Source organism: Rissa tridactyla, chromosome 1, assembly GCF_028500815.1.
Source record: "Rissa tridactyla isolate bRisTri1 chromosome 1, bRisTri1.patW.cur.20221130, whole genome shotgun sequence".
In the NCBI taxonomy this organism is placed as follows: domain Eukaryota; kingdom Metazoa; phylum Chordata; class Aves; order Charadriiformes; family Laridae; genus Rissa; species Rissa tridactyla.
In genome coordinates, this window is record NC_071466.1 from 2,685,953 (window position 1) to 2,713,464 (window position 27,512).

The 27,512-nt window shown below is 40.5% G+C and overlaps 1 protein-coding gene across 16 annotated transcripts in view; it reads right to left on the reverse strand.

The window, feature by feature from the left end:
- The window catches only part of DLG2 (discs large MAGUK scaffold protein 2), a 1,057,033-nt gene that overhangs the window by 559,988 nt on the left and 469,533 nt on the right, over window positions 1-27,512 (reverse strand). For 14 of the 16 annotated variants that reach the window (XM_054188265.1, XM_054188269.1, XM_054188274.1 and 11 more), the window contains one exon: window positions 12,916-13,077. In XM_054188265.1, the coding sequence (XP_054044240.1) occupies window positions 12,916-13,077 (162 nt within the window). Of the gene's footprint in view, window positions 1-12,915; window positions 13,078-27,512 lie in introns of those variants that run through there. The other 2 variants (XM_054188287.1, XM_054188283.1) reach the window with 2 other exon arrangements.

Here is a 27,512-nt window from a genome sequence, read left to right on the forward strand (position 1 = left end):
TGTAGATAAAATTTGAATATACATAGAGATTCCTATTAATTTCTGCTCACTTCTATTGATTTCAGCCTGGGCAACTCCACGGTATCACAATATTAAAGCTTTTCCTTGTCTGTACAGTGCTTAGGACAATGGAACCCTGCTCTACAATCATAGCCCCTGGGTAATACTATAACCTAAATTATCATCATCATCATTCAGATTGAATTAAGAGGCTTGGAAAGAATATGCATCTGGGGAGGAATCTCCGGACCAGTCTTGCTTAGATCATTACTGATAGCTATAATGAGAAGGGCAGTGGAATATTTGCTTTCATGTATTCAGGGGCCTGGAAGGACTGCACTAATAACCTAGTCAATAATCTTGACGTAGCAAAGATAAGACGATCTGAGCTGTGCTACAGGAGGATGACTGCAAGAAAGGATGAATTTCATCCTCTCCCACACCTCTCATTTTATTATCAGATGAGATCCTCAAAAAGAATTTAAAAGAGTTTCTGGCTTACAGTCCTTTGAAAATCAAAGGGAGCTGTATTCCTGCTTAAATTAGGCTGAAACCTACTTTTCCCAAAAGCCTGAATATAAAAGAATCTGGCTTTTCAAGATTATATATAAACACAACCGTCATCCCCGGGTTTAGCAGTGTTTGGGAAAATTTTGTACTTATCCACCCACACATGATCTTACCGAAGTCTGCAGAGAGTTCACCCACAGACAGACGTGACCTCCCGTGCTTGTATCTAGAATGGTGGAGCAACACCAACAACCCCCAAATTTCAGTCAGGCAAGTCCAGCAAAAATCATTTGGAGGCTGCTATTTTTGTTACGATTTCTTCCTCTGTAATCCCCAGTGGCAATGCAATGAGCAGCTACTATATGGGCTCAGCCTCCTTTGAATATTAAATTACTGAAGTTCAGAAGAATTTAATTAGTATCTCACCTACTTACCATCTTCCAGTGATGCCTCTGCTACAATTATGGCGCTACATTGCAAGCAATTTCAGCTTAATTGAATAACTTGGGTAAAACCTGAGTTCCAATCGCCAGAATTATCTCTAGGAAGATAGCTATAACTGAGTTAAAAAACAGGAAAGGTGAGATGATCTCTATGCATGCTGTGATACCAGGTTTATGGCAGATACTTTCTTTTATTCACCCCTAATATCACCGTACTGTCAAAAGAAATATGGTTAAATAACATTGCAGGCATACCAATGGTCTGGGTGTGAGCAGTTAAGAATTACAAAGTCAAATCAGGCTGTCAAGTAGCAAAATGTAGGGTCTGAAGTATTTTCAAATACCCACCCCCTTGCTGGTTTAGCATTTTGTGCCTCTTTCCCTCTGGCTGCATATACCTATGTGCGCTTCAGCCACTTACTGCCAACCTCCGCTTTCATGGTTCCTCACACTCAACTATTTGTAAAATATATCTTCCTCCAAAAAACTTGCACTGTAAACTCCAGTAGCATAGAGCTGGTCTTGACCATCTCCTGCCTCTTTCCTTCCAGCGCAGGATAAATACCACATTCTTAAAACGGAAGCAAGAAATGAAAAAACTTTCAGAGACAGTGAAAGTGAGAGAGACAAAAAGAGCAATGGGACAAAGCTCAGATTGCATTTCCCTCATGCTGTTTCTCTACCCCACTGCATTTCATGTAGCTCCAAAGCGTCTCAGGTCCCCCGTGGTTTGAGAAAATGATCTGGTGTAGGAACTCAGCTGCTGAGTCATTCCACCTCAGCAAGAAAATATGAGACGAAAAGGTGTAGTGATAAAGTCGGTATATGAAAAGTTATGGAAGCCATAGATATAGGTTTCAATGGGTCTCTAGTCCCGTTGAGTCTAAGTCATTCTCATCTGAAAATAAATCTGTACTGGGAAACAGATCTATCCTGCTTCTCTGCAGCTACACTGTAAAAAGAGTTTGACTGTGCAGCTCTCCAAATGAGGAAGATATGGCCCCTAAGCACAGGCTCCGAAGGCATAAATATGGAAATTCCCAGTACGTGAAGTGCTGAAGGAGAACAGGGGAAGCGAATGAAGTGTTCCAAAGGAATCCCAGCACTTCATGTTTTTAATAGCAGTAATAGACTGCAATGCTGATGCTTTACCACTTTGCCCAACACTTTTTTTCTACTGTTCGGAAACATAAAGACTGATGCGATACTCTGCTTGGTCGATTGTTGCCTTTCTCTATACATGCAGTTCTATTTCCTTATTAGTCTTTGAGGTACAAGTGTTTAGTAGTCCTTGTGGCCCAGTTTACACTCCAAAATAGAGACAGGAATAAAATTCACTAATCCCAGTATCTTTAGGAGAGTGTAGGTGAGTAGCACTTTCAGAAATGGAAACCCGTCTTGGGTATTTTAACTGAGATTGCTTGAGCCACTTTTTCAGACATTCTCTGACATTACAGCCATTAGTAAAGTATAAGCAATGCTGAAACACCCTTTTCTGCACTTTACTGTACTCGTTCCCATTTGCCTTAAGTAAATATCAACATCTCCAGGATACTGAAAAATAATGCCTTTTCAAAACAGAAGAAAAATTATGAACATAATAATTAGGAAAATAACCCAGTTTCAGCTGAAACCTCTAATCCAGTTCAGATCTGCTCAGTTTGCAGATTTGTTGCAAAATAGTAAAGGAAACCAACTGCCTAATGACTGCTAAAGAGGAAACAGCAGCAATTTGAATGTGAAATCAGATGCAAGTGTGGTCTTCAGAAGTTGGTTGATGACATTAACGCTCCTAGAGTGTTAAGTTGTTAACTTTGAGCTATTTTGGCCAATTGCCAGTAATTAATATGAGCCTTTATACTCACATCCTATGTACTATCACTGAAAATTCTGTTTCCCTGCTTGGCATTTGCTCATCTACTTGATCAAAGACACAAATTCTGACACTGACTTCAAAGTAGAAATTTCTTTATTTGTTGAAAACACCATTACTCTTTTCAGCCTTTCCAATGTCATGTTATCAATTATAAAAATTTTATTAAGTTGATTATCAGGTTTAATGAATTTTTCATTTTGAAGCACAAACTTCAAGCACTAAGCGCTGATTAAATCCAATGCAGCAATCCAAGCAGATGTTTATTACAACTGTAGTGGAAGGCAGGCTTTGAAAAAATCAACTATGTACACTTTCTCTGAGAATTCAGTCCCTTTCCGCATAATACACTTTAACATAAAAAGCTAAGTTGTAGCTCTTGCGTCTGTAAAAGACATGTTCTGTTCACGTTCAGAAGCTAACAGATACAGTTTGGTGTGTTTGAGTCTGATAGTTGAAAAAATCAATTGTATCTGCTGTGGCTCAGCGTTTCTGTAAGTCTCAGTAGAATAAAAGCTGCCCAGAGTGCTGCCATTTCAGTGGGCAACGGTGATCCACCAGACTTGATAACCTTCAAGTGTATTTCATATTGCTTTTGCTCGAGGGGAAGAAAACCCTCCTTCCAGCAGTAAGAGAAATCAACACAATCTGTTCATAAAGATTACGTACCACAAAGGGGAGACAGGGAGAACCATGTCACCTATTCTTTCAAAGCAGCCAAAAAGCAAAATGATCAATAAGAGTGCAATCGTCTTGAACAAGAAGGGTATCAATTGTTACACGTTAGCAGCTACCTGGTACAAACTTGTACGTCACGGGGGCTCGCAGTATTAACAGGATCCGTGTGTAGGTGTAGGAATGGATAAAACAGAAAAGTAAGGAAGAAATACCCAAAGGAGCAATGCAAGAATGGATCCTGAAGGCAATTCAGACAAAGTAACAAGCAAAAGGTACGCTGATTAACTACGAAAAATAAAAACAATAGCATGGGAACAGAAAAGACAGCAACAAAAATCAAGCCAGTAAACAGTGCAGATCTCAAAAAAGTCACCTGAGTCATCAAGCCTGCTGTTTTGTGACATTTCCCCCAATTGCATCAGCTTCCGTAGCAATATTGTCTTTAAAAGATTATTAGAAAGCAAATAACATGATCTGCTGAAATAGATGCGTTAATGGCAAAAAGCATTTTCCATTTAAAAATCTTTCTGAGAAGTCTCAATTAGCTATTGTTACCAAGATGTTACACAAATAATAATCTCTAAAACTCTTATTTAGACTAGATTCTTGAAAAGAGTTGGAAAAAAATAGCCAGTTCAGAAAGGTTTTTCTTTCTTTTAAATGCCAAAATTCTGTTGTTTTTTTTCACGGCTCCACAGCCCACAAAACTACATTACAGTAAGATGAAATAAGAGCCATGAGAAACAGAATTTTAAAAAGGAAGCACTTGGAAAGAAAATGTGTATTAACTTCAGTGCTTCTTAGTCAGGCTGCCAAGATATCCTTCCATAAGGTCTGACTAAACAGATTCTGCCCTCTTCATGCTGGAGGCAGCACCCATCCACAGCTTCTGGAGCTGCAAACCTCTGCTTTGTACGTTGTTTTACACCTGATACTGACAAAAGCCACCGCATTTTTGACGTGTCACATCACTGCATGTATAAACGCATGTATCTGCTACTGAGCGAGTGAATTATCAGGATATTCCTCGGCGAAAGGGTATTACGACAGTTGAATGCTTCGTTTAAAATGCAGAGTGGGTTCCCAAGTGCCAGTAGTAGCTGAAGTCTGACAGAAGGGCATTTCAGCTGCTGAGCTTAGGGAAACAACTAGTGTTAAACCTGTCTGACATCTCTGAGAAAAATCCCTCCTGTTACAGGCTGACTAATAACGCCAAGATGCTTTATTGCACTTTTCATCAGTAGGTCACAAAACACTCTGGAAAGGTGGCAAACATCATTACAGATACTTTACAAATATACTGACATTCTCGTACTCCTAGACTCGAAGAAAAGAACTGCAAGAACCCACAAATCTTATGTCTGAAGCATCTAGTAGCGATTCCATGGATTTATTGAATATATTGCATTTATTTCATCTGGAAACCCCCCCACCTTTATAATAGTACATCTCTCTCTGTTTATTTTATATTTCATATGGCCAGTACCCCAAGGAAAAAAAACAGCTCAATGAATTACAGGGAAGCAAAAAGTAACTAGTAGTACGCAGAACATTACAGAAAGACGTCGAGAAAAAAGCATTCCTGGAATCTCTCTTTTTCTTCATTATAAGTGAGAGACATGGCCAGAAATAATGCAACATATCAGACTTTTTTCAAAAAATAAGACCTGGAAACAAGGCTATCCTTAAGGAGAAATCTACTATCTGAAAAGAATGAAAGATAAACCAGCTAATTAATATTAATGGATAAAGAACCCAGTAGATCAAGAACGGAGAAAGTCTCCTGAAACTGCCATTTGGATTAACATTTGAAAAGACCTTCAACACCTAGGAGGCCCTTATAAAGTAAACAGTGTCCATAGCCTGAAAATATTTTCAAATTCCTTTGAAAATTCCTTTCTTTATTCTTCAGGCAAATCTAACATATAATGGGCTGGTAGATACTGTCAGAATTTGCTTTGCTTGTGTCCATCAGAGGCCATCATTTATTTTGCCAAAAAATAAAGGATTGCAATGCCTGAGGTTTACCTTAAGTTGCTGAGATTTCTCCAATTAAATCACCCACTGACAGAAGCAATTTTGGTTGGTTTCTTTTTAATTCTGTCAAAAGCTAGAAAGATAACAAGATACCCTTTGCAACAACATAAATCATGTGGAAAGCCATCAATCAGAAATCCAAGGCAAAAAAAACCCCAAGCACACAAAACAATGGACTTAGCTACGATGACAAAAAACAAAAACTATTCCTCATTAGTAACTATTCTTTACTGTAATGTTCAAATTTTGCACCATTTTAGGACTTTCTTCAGAGTAAGACAAAGACTGCAAAAATGGAAGACATTCCTGCCCACGTGAAAGTGAGATACAAAATATTCTTCAGAATACTAATTTATAAGCTGCTTACTTCTCCTTGAAACGTAACGAAATAAAATAAAAATTCAGAGCTACTTTTCCCACTTCTCTAAAAGCAAGAACAAGCATTGGCGCATTTGTGTTTCCTTTGTCTCTTTTTAATCCGATTGCATTTTTATATTAAAAAACATAGATGACAGATAACAGATCTATGATACATGCTTATCTGCTGTTACAGCAAGAGATAAGAGAAAAGCAGTACATGATTAAACATGTAACAAGCGTTGTATCTTAATGAAGCAGCCTACTGAATATTCAGTGGAATTCACTAACGGATAGAGACTGCAGTATGGGGCTTTGCCAGTAACTGCATATTAAAAAGGAGAGGGTGGTAAAAAAAGACAACAAAAAAAATAAAAAATCATCCCCAAAACACAAAAGCTAGGAAGCTACCAGGCCAGAGACCAAAAGTATTATTATACGATCATTGCTACTGGGCTGAGCCACCCTGGGCCTAAAAAATGCTTCATGCAGATTAGCTGTACTTATAAAACTTAGTCAGTGTAAGCAAAGAAAAGAATGCAAGATTCAATTTTAGGTGGCTTGCTAATATACCCATGCATACATTAATACGTCCTCTATATAACCCCAATTCATTTTGTAACTGCAAGAGAAAGCTTCAGACTTCTGCTCCTGACATACAACAAAGCGTCAGCCCCTTGCAGTCCTCCACGGCTCTTAAGAGCCTCTGAAATGCAGCGTCTTCGCTCTGGAAGAACAGCCGGTGCTGTGGCACAGCCCCAACCGTTTGTCACACCTGGACCACAGAAATTAAAACAAATTCGGCCTTATCTTGCTCCATTCCCTATCGAAACTTCAACTCTAACATAGGGTTCGTCCCCAGTTATAGGAATTAAGAATGTTCAGCAGCTCTGGAAAAATAAATGAGGTTTCTTATCACAGTTAGATGATCCCTCAAAAAGCACTAGGAACTATATTTACGCAGGAGTATCAGGCATGGCAATGCTGAAAGCTGCAGCAACCAGCTTTTCCTGTGTAAATCGGGTTCCCTTTTAGCTAGAGGTATTTACAATTACACGGGCAGGGGACTTTCCTGTAATTGCTCATTTAAAACAGCTACACAGGCCTGTTGAATGTAATGTTGTTTTGCAGCTCTATGCGGCAACCTCTCGAGCTAGTCTACAGCTCACGTGATCCACTGCAACATCATGAGAACCTTGGAGTTTGCTATTTTCACAGCACCTGTGAGCAGCGATTTAGTATTTTTTTGCAGAATTCAATAGTAAAGAAATAGTCCCAAAACTTTTTAAAATGAAAAATACAAACTGTTGCATATGAAAAAAAAAAAAATTGATATAGAATGTTTTGACCGTATTTATCCAAATTGTCTTTAGAAGCCAATTTTTACTGGTCAATGTTAATTAATGAAATAAATAGCTCTTACCTAATCTACAGTTTTAGTCACAAAAAATTACCCTTTATGACAGTTTCCAGGAAGCTCAGGCTTTTCACAGAATATTTAATCATCCAGGCTCATCCTCGGAACCTCTTTCCCCCTCTCTGTTAATTTGTCAGAGAAGCACGGCAAGCACTGTAGTGAGGGCTGACTCACACTTGGACAAGGAAGGCTTTGGAGATGACAAAAAAGCTGTTTCATTAAAGACGCAAAAGAGGCCTAGACAGACTCCAGGAGCCTTCCCAGGAATGACCTTCCTGCACCCAGGTGGATAAAAAGAAGAATGATAGTGCAAAGGACACTTTACACACACACCAGAAGCTGGAAGTTGGGAGAGACATGTCTTGGAGCAGAAACAAAACATCTTTTTCCCACTAGATACAGAGAATCTCAAATAATGGGTAAGATAGGGGCTTTTGCCATCATCAAGGAAAAAGAACTGATGGAATCAGTGTGCCGTGGTGATGGGAGAAGCAAACCTCCTTCTGAAAAGCAATTTGCACAAATGTCAATTCATGTATAACCTTAACTTTGGAGACGGCTAAGCAAATGAATTGCCCATTTGCTTCATGTGGAGACGGTTTTTCCCACTCTCCACTGGAAAGTCTTTCCATCAGTCCTGACTTTCTATGAGCTGTCAGAAACCCCACTGCGCTGCAGGACAGCATCCTGGGACGGAAAAAAAAAATAAAGGAAGAATATCCAGAGCGGTTCCTTCCCTTCTACAACGTGAGGCCGTCAAAAAGGAGGCAACCAAGAAGGTTTCTGAACTTCCTTGTTTAAAAATACCCTAGGCTAAGATAATAACAGTAATTTACCTGGCTACTTGTTTTTTGCATAACTGCCATTGATGCTTACACTCAAACCTTGCATTAAATTCAAAATGGAGATAGCAGTTGGAATAGCCTGACATTTAAAATGTTTAGGCAACCAAGGAGATGCAAGATCTTTACATGGATTTTTACTTCTAAATTTACCTAAAGAAAGTGGAATATACTTAAACCAAAATGAAATCTAACATCACAATAATACTAACAAGGTTCATTTAGAAGCCATAGTTGTCATTGATTTAATGAACACTGATTAACTGTGTTCCTAGGAAGAAGGGAAAGAGAGAGAGGAGCATTTAATTTAGAGGGAGAACTTGCACGTCTGAATTTCAGGTATGGTTGCGTTTTATTCAGATTTCCCAACACACCAGGGATTCAGAAGGCACCTAATTTCTAACAAGGCATTTTTACTGAATTAGCACTTTCTAAGCCGTATAAGAAGAACCTCCGTAGCATGTCACTCAAGCGTTCTAGCGGCAGATCAAAGGATTCTGAGCTTACTGCACCATCTAGTGTCAAAAGACAGAAAGTGCAATAAAATTATTTTAAACTATCTTTTTATTACACACATACTTTTTCCTTTAACAGACTAATAAAACACAATCTCATCACCTCCATAAGTTGCAAAGAACATTTATCATCTTAATATATGGCAACTCTCTCTTTCACAAAACTTCTCGAATGTTAGCACGTTAATACAGCCACGTAACTAAAAACTTCCTTTACAACTTCAGTGTTCGACATTCAAAGTTGCTGAAGCTGTTTAAAATGTTATCTTCTCCACACTAGTAAGCATATCAACCTTTAACAGAAGCTTTCAGGTTTCTAAAATTAAGCATTTTCCAGAACTGTGTTGAGTGTACGGGAAATGCTACAGGAAGAAAAGAAGCAGAAAAATAGAAAAGTAAAGTTCATGCAAGAAATCTGAAGTTACAAAAGCTAAAATCCCAGTGAAAAGAGGGTCCAGTTTTCATCAAAACTGTTCATTATTATCTTCTCAAAGGAAGTGATCTGGCTAGTGCACACTAGATTTCAGGTACTTAAAAGATAACAAGACACGTCAATATCAGAAAAACTTTTCACATTTCTAAACAGTATTTATCATAATCAATATCTGAGTGTCTCAAAGAGATTTCCAGAATGGCTGAGGACCAGATTTCTGATTATTCAGCACACAGAACTAGTGCAAGGTCATTAAAGAAATTGTTCTTTATAAAAAACTTCTGAAGTAACCAGTAATGACAAGCTCCACTAGGATATTTCTGGACTACATCAAACCACATAATCCAGAATATGAAATTACAGCCAAGTTCTTTAACAGTGTGTACACAGCAACTCAATATCAAATTTAAGATGCATCTGTTCTATGCAACACAGTACCTTGTCAGGCAGTTTGAATCACACATGTCTTCAAAAAGACAGGCTGAATCCTTCCACCCTGAGGGTTAGAAAGTTTTTCAAGAATCCCTGGAATGTTTTACTTAGAGATGTACACAGGGGTATAGACGGGCCCACGGTTTCTCTGCCTGAACTTCAACCGTCCACAAAACCTGTAGCTGGAATGATGTGAGTCCGTGCTCAATCTGTCAAGCTGGCTTATGGATGCACACTGAGATGTTCAGCGGAATCTTGGGAGCACAGGCAGGGAGACGGTAGCAAGCAGTTTAACCGTACAGACAAGGTATGACTCCTATGGCTTCCAGAGGCGGCAGGGGGTACTGGGCAGTTGTGGGGGGCTGGAACCAGCCACCCTGAAGGGTAGTTTTCTGATTGCATGATCTTCGCAGACTTCTTTCCAAATTAACACAAACGTATGGAAACAAGCAACTTGTTCATCTGCCAAACTCAAGTCACTTAGGAAAAGTGATGTGATTAAGATGGATACGTGGCTTGGCCTTGGGATACCGCTTTGGTTCCAAAGCATCTTAACTAGATTATTTTTATGCTCAAACATTCTTCTTTTATGACACTATTTCAAACATAAAAATATGGGGCAAATCATCCTGTCAACAGGGCACTTTGCAGCCACTAAACACAAAAGGCTGCCTCAAAAATGCTTTGAGAGCTTCACCCTGGGTCTGCAGACCCCACAGTGAAATTCAGGCAGCGAAATGCAGAGTCAGGCAGTGATTTAACCCCACTCAGACAGACAGCCACCCCCTGGTCATGCCATGTGCCTGCTGGCTGGGTGGCTGGTCAGACAGCTAGTCCTGGTGACACCGGAGGTGATGTGACCCCTCTCGTGGCGCAAGCGAACTCGTGACTTTCATTTACACACGATTTCCCCTTGCACCAAATGCTCTGACCTGTATTCAGAAAACTGGGGCGGAACGAGTCAACCTTTCCAGCGCAAACAGCCCTCGGAGCAGTTTCCTGACAGCTTTATCCCACTGCAATTGCCAGTGTCTTCTCACTCCTAAGACTGGCGTTGACAGGCTGTATTTGGACCCCAGCATTTGTTATGTATCTTCAGAGCAGGATTCCAGCAGTTCCCCCTCTCACGCAAGGAAACAAAATACTTAAATTGCAAGCAAACTTAGCCAGCAAATCTTTAAAAAACAGTATTTTCCATTTCCCTAGGAAGGCACGCTATGGGTTGAGAGGCAGTGTGCCTCAGATGTAGCCATTATTCACTGCAGCCGTGTTTACACATTACTACTGAGAAGAGCATGGAATACTTAATAATATTAGACTATGGGATGGAAAGTCTATAATTCAAGACAACAACCAATTCTGATTGGATTTTGGAGGGTTTGGAATGCTATTTCTCAACTATGTGGAAATTGCCATGACAAAAAGCTTCTGAACAGGGGCTTCGGTCAATTCCCAGAAACAAAAGGGAATCCAAAGCAGGCATTTCAGATAGGAAGGGTATCACAGTGCTATGAGCTCTAGCAGGAGGTTTACTCCAGCCTCCTGGGCGAATTCTCTACTGAAGGTTAAAAGACAGGACATAGACTGCAGCAGAAAGCAAGCTGGAACTTCAAAGCCATCTGAAAAGACAAATTACTATATTTAGATTAAGTGGCAGGCATGAGACACTGAATCTGAAGGAAAGAAAGGAAAGGGATGAAGTCAAAAACAGAAATCCTCAGGCGGAGCAGAGAACTTGCAGAAGACACTGATTTCCAAGAGGGAATACCACGTAGCTCCTCTCCTCCCATCACTTCAGAAAACAGTAGCAGAAAACAACTTTCTTCTGTTACAACAGCAAATTAGACTGGGAGCTGTTTTAAGGCAACTCTAGATGTCTGGGGATACCCTTCACTTCACTTCACTATAAGCTTTTTATCATCATTTCTACATTATTAGCTTGGATCATGCAGCCTTACTTGAAAGTCTCCATCTGTGAAGCAAAATATCTATTTTTGACTTTCATGAATAAGAAGCACCACGATAATCTTAATACTCGAGGAGCCCTAGAGGAGCAGGGATGTTTCCCCTCCAGGCAAGAAATTGCTTTGTCTTTGACTGTCCCCTGAAGTTACAAAGAGGCCACATAGAAGTGTCCTCTTCCAAATACCTAAGCGCATCTACCTCAGCATAAGATACATCACTGCTTGATAATGTTGGTTTCTGCAGTAGAAGTTGGGTAAGCAATCTGGAAAGCTGCTAAAACATGAAAAGACAAGCATGCAAACTACACACAGGAACAGCAAGAGCAGAAGACAGAGATTAATTCACGTGGCTGTTCCATGAAGGCTCAATGAACACCAGCTGCATTCACATCTTCAACAATAAACATTTCCTTTCACTTGTAACCGCACTGTACGCTCTGCTAGACAGGCGATGCCCATTTCACAGGCCTTGAGCACCAGAAGGAGCAAAGCCCATCTGCCTTGTTTGCTGCTTAGTTAATTGCTGGAATAAAACCATTCCCAGAACATCACCACCTCTAGTACAAATATTCTTCTTTTTTTCCTGTTCCCAGGCCCAGTAGAAAATAAAAATAGGAAAATCATCATGCTCATGACCCCATCCATGCTTCTTTCATTAGAGAAGTTTTAGCACTATCTTCAAACTATTGCAGTCTTATTAAAGAACAAATGTAATTTTCAGAAATTGATTTCTCTTTGGTTATTAGACAGGTTCACTGTGAAGATAAACATTTTTTGCCCAGCAAGATATGTCAGAGGGCACCAGACACACATAGAGAGAAACCGTCTATATTTTATAAATAGCTGCCTTAGATAACAGAGAGATGTCTCTGCATCACCCTGAATTGCAACAAAACCCACAGAAAACAGCAAGTACTTGAGTAGTAAAGCAACTGAATAGTGGCAAATGAGCTTCCTTTTCAGGCATAAGTTATGACTTTGATGTAGCTTTTTGAGAGATGCAAAACCCAGGATTCTATCAGATGGTTACATTTACAGTATTTTTTTCCATTTCTGAACAAGGACAATCAGGCCTGCCATTCCAAAATCACTGTGATTTTGAGGCCGAGAACCTGCATTATTCCTCTCTCGACGTACAGCAAAAAAGGCTCATTTGCCCAGAATGATTTTTGCTCAAGCAAATATCTCACTCAAAGCAAAAAGCTCAGATCTCAACACAAAGCTTTTCCAACCAAACCATCATCTGTTACACTACAGCAAGCCTTAAAAACTCAACACGGGACAATCGATCTGCAAGGATCCCTTTCAAAAAGCAGCCTGTCTGTTTGTATGACAAAATAAGTTTCCCAAAGCGCTTCACGCTACATGTTTTCTTGTATTTGAGGACCAAAGCCACAGTGAATATCGATCCTACCTTCAAAGGAGAAATGTGCGACTGTAAGACGTATCCATGGACATTCTCTATTTGAGACAAGTTCTTCTCTGACACATGAACAAGCTCTGGGCCTCTCACTTCGTGGGTTAATCGAGGCAAAGTATGATCATGTGGAGCGTCCTCATCTTGATAACGATATTTCTAGAGAAAAAAGATCGCAAGGAAGAACAAATAAGCTTTGAGGAGGCAGTGCACATCTATTAATGTAATTATGGGATACCAGATGAAGGATCAGACAGTAGACAGTATAACCCTCCAATTTCCGAATCTGTTCTGGAGACAATACCTCATTATTTTTTTAACATTTCATCAAAGAGAGAAAATATGGTATATCACACTGGTACACAAAACTTTCACAATCAGACAGACATCTGAGACGACATGCTGGCAAGGGTTGATAAAGAAAAAAACGACACGTTGATCGGCTGAGCTGTAGCGTTAGCTCACATATCACATCCCCACATTAATAACTGCACTTCTATAGCCTTCTTCCACAAAATATTGAGTCATTTTCCATTTAGCGCCATGTACTCTGGTGCAGGAGAGCACACATGCACTTCCACAGAGCCACAGTTGGGCAGAAAATTACTCTCCAGTGAAGTTTTCCCCTTACCCGGAACGCTAATTATGGTGTGAGGTGTTATAACTCCCCGCTCCGTGGAGAGGCTACATAAGAAACAGGAGGTAAGAAGCTTGTCCAAGGTCCAAAACAAAGCTTGTAACAACACGGATTATAACCCTAAAAATTAAATTAAATGACCAGATCTGTCCTTTAGCTAGAATCCTTCTTAAGAGGGCACCAGCCACTTAACTGATGGGCCCGGCTGCGTCCTGTAGTGGGGCCAATGGAGCTGGCTGGAGCTGGCTGGAACCCGCTGGAACCAGCTGTGTCTGGCACGGGCAGCCCCCGCCTCTCCTCACACAGGTGCCGGCAGTCCCCGCTGCCAAAGCCTTGCCCTTTCCACCCGACAGACGCACACACCGCCATTTTGAGGGAGAAGACTACTGAAGGGGTAAGGCAGTGGTGGGGGATGCCGAGAGGTTACGGCCGGGAGCAGGAGGAGGAGAACAGAGTGTAAACCAGAGGGGGAATTCAAAAGTCTTTGGCAATAAGAGAGGGGCAGATAGTGCCATTGTAAATGCCATTTTCAGGTGACAGGTATATGCTAAAATATTGGAATGAGCAACATCAAAGACTAAGGCTTATTTGGAAGGCCATATAAAAAGTCTGAAGTTCAGGTACGCTCACGAGGACGTTGTGAAGGAGACCTCTCTGCAGCTCCTCCATTCCACTTTGACCACCCAGATCTGGCGTGTTGCTCCATTTACTCAGCCCTCCACAGGAAATCATCCCAGTTTATTCCTGCCTTCACTCTCACGTGTGGAAATGGTTCAGCAGTTGCTAGTTATTCTCCAAATACACACATGACATGAGTTATTCTTTTCTTTTCTGGGATATGCCTGCAACCCTTCACATATTCACTTTTTCAGATAACATAATTAATGAATCTATAAAATGACTGGCACCAGACAAGTATTATTTGGGCATGAAGCCATCAGTCTAATAGATGGTACTCCAACCAATGTCACATTAAAGGCTTGGCACACAGATCATTTAAGCCTCAAGCGATCAATTATTTTTTTTTGAATCCAGCGAGTACTCTTTCAAAAAACACGAGTACTCAGAGACACCCTCTTTAAAGTGAGTCACTTGCTAAAACGTGATTAGGAGAAATAACTGCAGAATACCAGAATCATCCCATCTCCCCGGGGAATGGTAAAAATTCAAATGTCCAGTGACAGCTTTCCAAAGAGACAAGACAGCCGTGGCAGATGCCATAATGAGCTTTGGCCAGATCATTCGTGCAGCTTTACTACAAGAAGAAGGGTAAGGTGCCATTAAAGAAAGACTATCTCCTCACGTCCATCAGCAAGCTCTTTCCCCATCACCGCGCTGCGGTGTAGCCATTGCATAAATGAGAGCCAAGGCCCAGAGGAAAGTGGCTCACCCTGAGCCCTCTGCTCCCGAAAAGCAAAACACTTCTGTGCATCTCCACTAGTAGATTTTCCCATGAAAACCTATGCTTTGTAATTAAAATTGATCATTTTATCCGATAACTGCACATTCCCATGACAACTTCAATAATGTCTATGTTCATGCGCCATAAACTGGAAAGTTTACAGAACAGGTTTCCACTTTTCTGTTTGTCTTTATCTCCCTCCCACCCCAAGCCCAGCCTTCTCGTTCTTCACGAAGTACAAGCCTAGAGCATTTCTGGGTCAATCCTGTTACGTGTTTGCCTCATGTTCTTAGCACCGAACTCATTGATTTTCATACATCTTTCCTCCCACAGCATCTCTTCACTGAAATGCTTTCAGCTGTGAACCAAAACAGCTTGACACAGCAAAAAGCCAGTGGTAAGGCTGAAAATACCAAACCAGAATTGAGACTGTCCTGCAGAAATGCCTCATTCGTCTCCATCTCTCTGTCCTGATGGGGTCCTGCAAATGTCCTTGAAATTACCGCATTCCCTAGAAACCAGAGCTTTCTCTAAGGGTTAATTCAAATTTCTGGAGGGAAAAGCATGATTGCACGGAAATGCTACTCTTCATTCGACAAAAGAACAGGTGGATGTCTTATGATAATTAAATTACAAATCAGTGCCTGCTGCTGACAGGGTATTGTACGCTGCCAACTAGCATCAGATATTTAAAATCCTCTGTAATTACCTATAATGGGGGAGTGGAGTGCGCTACTGTGAATTTTTAATGTGAACGTGCCTTTTTATAAGAGATCATTCTCCCTACACTGTGAGATTATTACAGCATTACTGCTCCTCGTATCGCACTGTCTAAAAGAGCATTTCTAAGGCTGTGTTTGCCAAAGAGTTGTCAGCTAAACAGGACTGAAGATATGAGTCCAGCAGAAGGTAATGGTCAAAAGCTTTACATTCCAACAAAGCCAGCTCTCAAGACAAAAAAAAAAAAAAAAAAAAAAGTGGGAAGTTACAATACCAGTTACAATAGCCAGACTACTGCACTAACGTGGAAATACAGATGTTCTTACAACCTACTTTTGACAGATTATCAGTGAATTAAGATATTCGGGAATCTGTCATTTAATTTTGGGTCATAGAGAACTAGTTTTTACAAAAGTCCTCAGTATTTTTTTGCAGTTATGATCGCTTTGCTTTGCAGAAAATGCAAACAGACCATTTCATTTTAGATCAACGCAAATTGACCTGTGTCCTAAGCTGCTGAATGTGGTCCTACTGGAGTTGGCATTCAAAAGCACATGTATCTCTTTTCTTCTCTACATGGCTCTTTGGCTGAACCACGCTCCAATACATCACACATTGCTTCTGCTTACAATAGAAGGGCTGCAAAAGGAGGGAGCAAATTGTTTCGAGTCTCAAATGCTATTCCTGTTTTACAGTCCTCAGGAGGGGCCAAACGTCTGCACCTTAGAAGCTGTGGGTCTTCATATAACCCACATAATTTAAAGACCACAGGGAAAGGAATTTCTGCAGAAAATTTCCCACGTGAGACAACGACCTCTTGCAGGTCCAGGGTCCCATTGCAATCAGGATAGACAAGGTACGCAATTGGGTCCCAACGCTACCTGCCCCTTATCCCTCGCTCACTTGCCTTTTCCCTCAACCTGGTATTTGAGCTGCTTTGCAACTCCCATACAGATTAACCCCACTGCTAGTCATCTGCTGTAACCTTGACCTGGGAGCTACCTTTGAACAGCTTGATCGTCACCTCCCTTCTGCGTGATATTATCATCGAATCATAGAATCATAGAATGATTCGGGACCTTAAAGATCAACACCCCTGCCCTGGGCAGGGACACCTCCCACCAGCCCAGGCTGCTCCAAGCCCTGTCCAGCCTGGCCTTGAACCCCTCCAGGGATGGGGCAGCCACAGCTTCTCTGGGCAACCTGTTCCAGTGCCACACCACCCTCACAGGAAAGAATTTCTTCCTAACATCTAATCTAAATCTCCCCTCTTTCAGTTTAAAACCAGTACCCCTCGTCCTATCACTACACTCCCTGATAAAGTCCATAATTCAATACAGTGGATTTGTTCACCCTTTTAGCAACAGGCAAAAACTAAAACCATAATGGACTTGGTCCATTTAGACAAAAGTGTAATCTGCAAAGTCCCATTAAAAATTGTTACTGTCACCTTGCCTTACTTTTGTACTCAGTTTTTGCAGTGGTCTTCAATGTGTTGAATTTTACTGGCACTGCTCTCCAAAGGCAGCAAATTTCAATGTCATACAGATGAGTATCTTGAGAAAACAAACTTTACAATTTGCACACACAAGTCCTTGGGCATTCATCCAATCATGAGTAGAAATAATGTTACTCATCCAACTGATTGCAAATGAGCAACACAGCTTGAATTCTGAATATTTGCAATCAATCTATAGAGTAAAAAGAGAAAAAATACTCTTCTCGTTATATAAAATGGAAGAAATCACAATCTGCTTGCCAAGACTGTGGAAGTAGATTAAGAAGCTTAAATCATTGATAATTATACTTATTGTGAATGACTTGCTCTTTTGCTTATCAAGTAGATTTCTAAAAAGCTTGTCACTACATCACAGCAATACCTTTCATCCAAGAAGCCCAAAGAGCTTTACAAGTGGTAGTCAAGTCTGATAACATCCTGTTGAAAAAAAGTATGTGCATCATCTAAAGGTGGGTAAAATTAGGGCCAGAAATACAACAACTTGCTCAAGGTCACAAAGTGAATCAATTAATTAAGCAGTGGTAGAACTTCGGAGATTTTTCCACTCTGCTTTTCTAAACCCAAGACCTAGTGAACTACACTGACTTTAATAGACTAATAATAATTATTATTAAAAAATAAGGTTGTAGGTTAGCTACTGCCGCTGCAATTTATTTTTAGATTTGGTTTGGGGTTTTTGTGGGAGTTTTTTCCCCACAAAGGTTCTAGGAGAGAGCAGACTTTCTAAGGTCAGGAATTAGGTTTTTCTCTGTGCCAATGTAATAGCAAGCAGTGCTTTGTGTAATTTATACTGTGCTATCTCCGAGAAACACATAGTGATTTTCAGAGGATGAGAGGTTTCCTGTAAGAACCAAATTGTCTCACAGAAGGGACACTATTAACACTGAATACCAGGAACTTGCATAACTTTTCCATTTAATACAATAAGGAGGGTTTTTTCAAGATGGAAAAAAAACACCAAATACATGATTTATTCTCTCAATTTAGTGGAATAAGCAAGTATTTGCCCATTGTAGGGAATATATGTTCAGTTTTTCTAAAAATTCAAGTACAAAGTAGTGGACCAAATACGCTTTACAGCATTCTCCTCACCTGTTTTTTTTAAATTTTAAATAATTTTATTTTTCATGATGAAGAACAAGTGAAATGGGTATTAGCCAAAGTGCCCTTTCCTTGTATTAGCTGGACGTAGTTGCACCTTTCTCTCACAAGATGGCACAATAACCATCGAGTTAAAGCACATTCTCGCATTGAACTACAAATTGTTGCAGGAAAAAACAAGTAGCTATGCAATGTCAGAAAACTTCAAACGATTTTTGCTTTGAACTCACCTGGTACAATATTATTTAAAAAAATGGCAATGTTTTATAGTAAGTACATATAAACAAGTTTTGATCATACACAAAACTGGCGGCTGGAGGAAAGTCTAACAGTTCATATGAGCATCAAAAGTTACAAGCAAGGAAGAACCTCCGGGTTTTTGCAGGCTTTAGCATGAACAAAAACACTATGTATTGACAAGATTGAGACTAGCCCAGAATGCTGCATTCCTCAAGGAATTCTAAATCCTAATTAAAACCGCCTGCATGCAAATCTGTACCATGAGGTATTCAGCTCCATATGCTGCATCGCATTTTGGACCTGTTAACAGCATCAGTTTAGCCCTCTGGAGGTTGCTACATGCGATCCAATAATTTAAAATAGATTTTTAACTTGAAGTGCCAGTGTAAAAAAAGACACCCTAGGAGGGCGGCTTTGCTAGTATCAAATGGTGAATGCGGCTGCAGACTATAAAAATCAGTAACTTCAAAAAAAAAAAAAAAGGCCAGCTAATACTGATTGTTTATCTCAGTGGAGCAAAGGGAAGACGTGGGTGAAACCATACAATTTATCAGCATCAGGCTGTAGCCACCTCTCCATCCCTTTGTCCTGCAATAACTTCACTTGCATACTCCTTTTTATAGTTTTCAGCTCTTCCCCTCAAAATTTTCTGACATGTCCATGCTCCTACAACCACTACAGAAGTCTCCCTGCCTCATTAGCTCCCTCCTTCACGCCTCCTTTCTCCCTGCAGATCCCCACACAGCCCTAGATGCACCATGTCCCCACTCCCATTCCCTGATCCCTCCAATTCCGCTGCTGCAATCCTCCAGCGTGGAAGCACGGAGCCTCACAAATTCTCCTTTTCCACCCCGTGCCAGACCTGAGGAACAGCTTCTGGCACGAGATGCCTGTGCTGAGGTTACTACTGAGCGTTTGGAGAGACAGAGCTGGCAAATACCACCAGTTGCCGTGTCTCAGTTTCCCTGCCAATAAGCCTACGGTGGGAATGCAGCACGGCAAAACAAACAACCTGGTTTTATATCAGAAGATTACAAAGTAATGGTGTGGCATAATCAATAAATAATGTATTATTATTGTCTGAAACAAATGATGCAGAGAAACAACCAAAAATCACAGAACAAGTGGCTTGCCTCTCATATGTTTTCTGAACCAAACCCACAGATTTCCATTTAGAATCATCGAATCACAGAATCGCCTTGGTTGGGAGGGACCTTTCAGATCATCGAGTCCAACCACCAGCCTAACTCTGACAAAAACCATCACTAAACCATATCTCTAGCACTATGTCTACCCGTCTGTTAAACACCTCCAGGGCTGGTGCCTCAACCACTTCCCTGGGCAGCCTGTTCCAATGCTTGATAACCTTTTCAGTGTAAAACTTTTTCCTAATATCCAGTCTAAACCTCCCCTGCTGCAACTTGAGGCCATTTCCTCTTGTCCTATTGCCTGTTACCTGTGAGAAGAGACCAACCCCCACCTCTCTACCCCCTCCTTTCAGGGAGCTGTAGAGAGCGAGAAGGTCTCCCCTCAGCCTTCTTTTCTCCAGGCTGAACACCCCCAGCTCCCTCAGCCGCTCCTCACCAGACTTGTGCTCCAGACCCCTCACCAGCTCCGTTGCCCTTCTCTGGACCCACTTCTCATAAATTCTTATCATTCTATTTAGTCCAGCTTTGCTCAGCACATGACGCAGCAGGCCATTTGTGTTTTGCAGCTGAAACCCTCTCCCCAGTAGTCACACATGGGTGCCCTACTTAGTTGAGTTTATACAAAAAATAGGACTCCTCTTCCTAGTCCACACTGCTGGTGACTTCTTCACAGTTATCTAACTATAACAAATAAAAAATGCTAGTGATTTGTATCTCTTAGTTTTGCATGTATCTATGCACTGATTTAAAGCTTTAACTATATATTTTCATTATATTATTTCCCAATGTCCTGGCCATCAGTCAATAGGATAGCACCTACTAAGCTTCTCAAGAGGATAACCAAGACTGTCCCCTAACTCTGTTTCTTAGTCCTTATGGATCTTGAGTGGATGTAGTGTGGTGGGCTTTTTGGCCCACTCAGTGTCATAGTTCTAATTTGGGACACCAACTTGGCTATGTTAGCACCCGCTGGTGATTACTGCGGAGAGCCGCAGATGGAAGGGATGCAGTAGGACTGTGCTAATTCCAGTGTTAATTATGCTTCTGTCCCTGAAAGGTCCCTCTGAAGGGAGTCTCTAGGGAGGGACGGCCCCTCGGCATAGTCTCTAGTGCTACAGCCTTTCCCACCATGCCCAAAAGTTCATCTTATGCCCAAGTATCTCATGCAGCCTCTGGGAAGAGTTTTTCCTGATAGCAGTGCTAGGCATGGGTGGTTCTCCATCTCCTGCATCTGTCTTCCCTGTGCAGCCCTTGTCCTCCATCCTGCTCCTTTACTTGTACTGACCAGTCACTGATCAAGATTAGGTGTTTTTACAGGTTTATCTGAACCTGAATTATGCCCTCATGGAGCTCCCAGCCTCACAAATTGGTTCATTAGCTCTAGTGGAGGAGGCAACACAGGAGCAGGAATGAAAAGTCAAGGAGAAGCAATTCTTTGAGACAGCATTACTGATAAGAAAATATTACCCTGAGTCCTCTCCTCCCTTGCATACTTACATAATCCAATACAGGGAGTTTTACCTGCCAACACTAGGATAATACTATGATAAGCCAAGGGATCTATAACGTGTAAAGGCAAACCCAAGGAAGGCTGACTTGAGATTTCTCTAGGAAAGAGGAGGAATAGAAAAATGGTCAAACCAGGGGTTGGAGCAAATGAGGATAAAAACCAAAGCCCAGCTAGTAAAAACAGAAAAGACGGAGAACAGCATCTGTGCTGCTCTGGTGCTCAAAAATTCTTGTGAAACCCCTAGGGAAAGCTTTTGTGTTATCTTCCTCCTGGGCTAGTTTGCACAGCAACAGCTGCTCCCAGCAATTACTCAAGTGGCAGAGGCTTGTGGCTCTGAAGATGGTGGCCTTGCCCCATGCGAGGTTGTGTAGACTTTCCATCTAGAGCTGTGGAGAGTCATTGTAAAATTTGACCCTTGCGCTGCGCACACATTCCTATTTCACAGACTTCTTGAATATAAGCGTTACCATTCATACCCTGGCTTTTTCTGCAGTCCCAGGTCTAAATGACATCTATGAGAAAAATTAGGCTCTGCTTTTCTTAAATTAAGACTCAATTCATAGGTTAAAAAAAAGATAAACCACAGAGTAAAGTGCTCAACAAGTACGATTTCCTCAGAACGCCTATCACATTCACTGTGCAGAGAGGACAGCCCTCTGGGAATTAATTGTGTATTGAAGGACGAGGGAATTGCGTGCCTGTGGGATTCCAGTATCATTTCTTACAGAAATTGGAGAACTCTGGACAAAGGCTGTGCGAGGCAAAAGGATGCTCTCAGGCTAAGACAGGCGAATGCTGTTGTAGATAACTGTTTCTGTTCTTGCTTTTGCCACAGAAATTAATACTAGGCATTTCACAAATCCAGACTTTCCACAGGTGAAGAACTGAGATATTCCTCACTTTGAAAGGTCTTGGTAGACACAGATGGCCAGTTTTTGCGGAAGTGCTGAGCATCAGCAGCTCCAGCTGAAATCAGGGGGGAGCTGGGCTTTGTGCAGAAAAAATGCAAGGAATCCTGTGCGCTCCAAGAAGCCAGTCTAAGGTGGAATTGGTATCAGCTGACATTAGCCACCTAAAACTTAAATTTCTGGTATAATCAGGTCAGCCAGGTTCCCTTGCTAATAACTGGAGCATCACAATATTATACGTATATTTATCAGAAAACTGCTCACCAAAGGCACGTTTTCTCTCCTTTTTTTCTAACTTGGACTGAAGACAGCTTAGAATTTAAGCATTTTGAGTTAGGTGAATTTCATTCTTGATATTGCAAACTGGACACAGAAACTAGTGGACTCATTTATCTTAATTGTTTTGTTAAATGAGTAAAAGTTCTAATCACACAGGGATATTCTGAAAATAAGTTCGTTAATGTTGGAATGAGATAGTTGGATAGTGTGATCAGGCTCGGTATAACAGGAAAATCAGTGAAAAAATTAATAATTCTGTAAATGGAGCACAGTTTGAACCACATGCATTAAATAATGCCTGGAGACATACGTTGAATGTAAAATGCCATATGAAGTAGCACTCCACGTGACTGGAAGAAGCAGAGGGCCCGTGAAAACAAAAATAACTGCGTAATTAAAAATGTATTTGAGTTATATTATAATACTACACTACAATATATGGCCACAGAGGGCCTGAAATAAAGTTGCTTAGACCATCTTAATTCTCGCATTTCCTAAATCTGAGTGGTTAACTTTATAACCCTGCCATCCCTTAACAGTTCTTTGAACACAATGTATACACACATAAAAAAACCTCATAAACTTTAATAGCATAATTCCTGCTTCGTCTACTGTGAAGAAGGTATAGAGATAAGTACTGAATTTTTCAGTGTTTGTGCAAAATGGGCTCTTCTTAAATAAAAATAAAAATGTTCTGTGTGCATGCACTTGAAAAATAAGCTCACTGTTGTCACTCTGGTGACCCCTGGCCATTAGCTCTGAAGATAACCTTCTTTTTGAACCAAAACAATTTTTGTTGGTGCTGGAAAAGTTATTACAAGTCTGAAATATCTACTGTTTTTATCAGTCCCCTCTTTTAAAAGCTATGAATTTTCACTAGCAAAAAGATGGATTCACTACCTTTTAACTAGCTGTCCAATAGGCCTGCAAAACACATTTGTGTCAGGTGGAGTTGCATGTGCTTGACGCCTGTAAGAGTCAAGATCAACAATTCTAAAGCTGCGCACTTACTGAAAAAGCAGCTTTGGACCTCGGGTCTTAATCCTTCTACAGTTTCTGCACAATTGTGGCAAAACAATCTGTGCTTTCTGGTACTTTAACAAAGCCCTGGTTAAGGGGCAAGCAGGTGAAGTAGCTGTTGTTTTAAACAGACTACAGAGAAACATGAAGCTAGTGCATGTGCAAGGGAATATTTGCTTTACTGAGACTATCACCAGAATCAGTATTTCCAGCTTTCCACCTCTCCACAGTCAGCCTAGTTCCTGATCTAAGGAGTTCATGGTTCCAGGAGAAGCTCCTTCAGCTCACTGATCTGATGGCACAACATCAAGGTAAAGCTACTCCCAGGTCAGGAGCTGGGCAGGAAAAGAGTATCGCATTAAACCGAGGGTACACTGAGTTTAATGTAGTCTCTTGGCCTTACTCCTTACATCCTTTGAGCCCACAGAGGATGTGAATCCACTACTCTTTGGGCCCTACCTTACCTGAAATGAAGAGAGCACAGCTTATCACCATCTCTATGTATTCTATTTAAAAATAAACTAACAAAAATATTACAATTACATTTTCTGAAAGGCCAAGCAAGTCTGCCAGCACAAAATTCCAAAGTCCCATAGAGCTAAGATCAGATCAAGGCAACAAGTTGGTCGTGGTGAACAGGACTGCAGGTCGCTAGCAAAACTGCAGGAAAGAAAGGGATATACGCAGAGAAAGAAAGGGATATACGCAGAGATTTCTCCTATCTATAGAACTGCTTTTAGACCTATGCACCTAAAATTTGCCTTTGTCCCACTTGGACAGTTAAGTATTTTTCACATTTGAACTTGAATATGAAAATCAGACAGTAATCGCTCAGCTGGATGGAGACAGTGATTCCCTGTTGGGGCTATTGTTATTTTGAGATCTCCTTCCATAGTCATGTTGGAAGAATAGGAATATTTTTTCTTTCTAAAAGTGATCTGGAGCACTCACATTTTAAATAAGCCAACTGGGCTCTCAGTTTCTGCAAATATAAGCTAGAGTCCATGCCTAAATGATCAGGCACTTGTTTTGTATCACGTTATAGCGTATATCTGGCATGGTTAGCAATGTCTGAAAAGTCTTTTAGAGCTGAAAAATGCTATAAAAATTCAAACTTATATTATATGGTATAGGAGACTGTCTGGGCACCAGGCAATGATTTAGATGGAAATTTATTACCAGTCCATTGGATTTTCTTGAAAACCAAGATTCTGCATGTCTTGACTTGGGTACCTCAAACTTTATTGCTTTTGAAAGTTATCGCCCGACTCTTCTGTTGGATACAACTGTTGGGTCTCACCATTGTGTCTGCCTGTCTTTGTGCTGAATTCTACAGTATTTTGCTCCTTTCTTCTTGACGTGGTTTTTGGTTGGTTTTACAGCTGCAGAAAGCAGGAGAACACAAAGGGAAAGGCTGAATGCTTTAGAAGTTAGTAAAGTTATCTCTGAAGCAATAAAAAATATCTTTCTTGTAGACTGACCTTACCAATGTTCAAAGCCATGCTTCTTTGCAGCAGTGCTAGCTTAATTAAAAGGTTAAATGGCCACTAAGAATCCTTATTTGACAAAGTCTAGGTATTGTAACAACTTTTTGTTCCAATTTCTTTATGTTTTCAGCTGAAAGAAATAAATACCTTATATAAAATATCATGAAGAAAATAGAACCTAAATTCCTTTGGTCTAATGACTAGCTTTCAGGAAGGCTGCATAAATGACTGTCAGCTGAATAACAATGTCAAGGTACATTTTCTGTTGTTCTTAATTATTAGAAAATGAGGACAAAGCAAAACCCATCCTGGTTAAAATTAGATGCAGCCCAGATCATAAGGCAATCATGTGGCACTGTTAACTTTGAAATGAAAGACATTATTATAAAATGATACCCAAACCAAAACTCACAGACAATCCCAAGCAAATAGCTTAGTCTAGACACAGCAGTTTTATTATTAGGCAGAGAGGGTTTTTTAAGTCCTGACCCAACAAATGGATTGATTGATTATATAAATAAATATTTTCCAGAGCTTTATATGTGCAGTGGGCCAGATCCTCAGATCTGCAACATCCATCTGGGAATACGGCCTATTTAAAGCTATTTCATTATCCTTTTCCCACCTTCTTTAGTACTTGACTTAGTGCTAGATGGATAGCCAACGACCTATTATCTCTGTATGTTTCCTCATGAAGTAGCAATGTAAACTCCCCGAAATAAAAGTTGTCTTGTAAAATACACATCTTTTTCTCTGCATAAACCACCTTTACAAAAGCAGACGAGTCACTCTCCCTTTTCTGTCAGTCGTCTGCTACTCAACTGATAATACCAACGAGGAAAACAATTTACTGAGTCTGGAGCTGTGATTTTCTGCTGAGGAGAAGAAATGCTCCCTGGGAATCAAACTGAGAGCTACAGCTCATTTTTATCTTGACAATGAGAAAGCGAGCATGACTTTAACTTGTTGTTGACCTTTGTTGCAGTTGGATCACTGATCTAAAAGTCAGTGGCTATATATACAACATTATTCACATCAAACTATCATGTATACAGTGAGAAAAAACGCATTTTACTATTTATAAGACTTCCCTGCATGAGCAAATTTCTGCAAACATTAATCACAACTGTGTGAAAGGCTACCCGCACCAAGGAAAATGCACCTTTTTTGAGTGATTCATCTCATCTCTGCTGCTCAGGAAGGCGTGGACTGCCCTTTAATCGTGCCATGTGCTTGACACTAACTGCCCAAAAGCCGAGATATTGGCACTGGTGAACCTCACCCAGCAGCTCCTCTGGCTCGCAGACCTTGAGATAAACCCTGGACACGTGCTCTCCCATGGGAGGTGTGTTTATTTTTCAGCGTGGTGACTTGGCATTTTGTCCTAATTGCTACGTGACTAAACCAAAGTGAAAACTGCCTGTGTGGGAATTGCCACAACTTGTTGTGAACATACATCTGTATTTTTGAAGGCTGATAATCTCTAGGTGGTGTTAAATTAGCCTGGTTCTTCTGCAGCTCCCTTGGGAAGGGCTGCGCCACCTAATTTCCCTTGCTACCATGCAAACTATTAGATCCAACGTTGAACATAGCATTCGTCAAATCCCAGTTGCCAGTAATATTTTGGCCCTATACGTCCATGTTCTCATAGATACTTTTCAGCTTTATTAGCTTATTAAAAGTGTGGCCTTATTAACATTTTTAACCACCAAAATGATGATTAAATGGTGCAGCAGGAAATGTTTTGAAGAGCTCCTTTTACAGATGATTAACTGGTGTTATGAGATACGCTCCAGTTGTCTGAACAAATGTAGGATATCTCACTTTTCTACTGACTGTCCTCATTTTTTTAAAAAAATATTATTATTACAATAGTGAAATATCTAGAAACATAGGATTTTAACACTTTATCTTCTTGAACTTTCCTACAAATAAAAGTGTGATGGAACCACTGTAAAAAATGTTTCCTTCATTTCTTATTTCACTGTATTTAAAACAAAATTCAGTACAGATTTATCTCTTAAAAAGCTTGATAATTCAGACCCCCAAAATACATAACAGTAACAGGACAAACCCTATTCTCAAAGCTTCTGAAGGACTCTGTTGGAGCCGATATTTTCCAAGTGGAGTGCATTCAATTGTTTTACCAAAATTTCTGAAGTGTTTCGGTTATTATGCTTATTGCGTGAAAATTTGCAGTTCTTGACTTCCTCCCATCGCACTAACTTTCACACATCAGTGCTGCTCATTTGCAAGTGTTCAGCACTCACCTGGAAATAGGTCAGACAACTGCATTTTCCAACACCCTTGCATGCCTTCTGACAACTCTCTGCATGCTATCAGAATTGACCTGCCTGTGAAATAATTTGAACACCTGCACTTTAGCTATATATTGCCAAGCTATACTAGCTAGCGTCATACGCATAAGGAGCTAATTAGGTATTCTGGACCCATTCTGTTCCTTGTTCCTGCTTCAGAATGTTTCATATCTCTCAGAAGTACTTTTATGTAAAAAACACTGACTTGGAACAGAATTTATTTATTTACAGTTCTATACAAAAAACATGGAGCCCCTCTTTTATATACTATAAATCTGAAGTTGCAAAAAGTGCCATTGTACCAA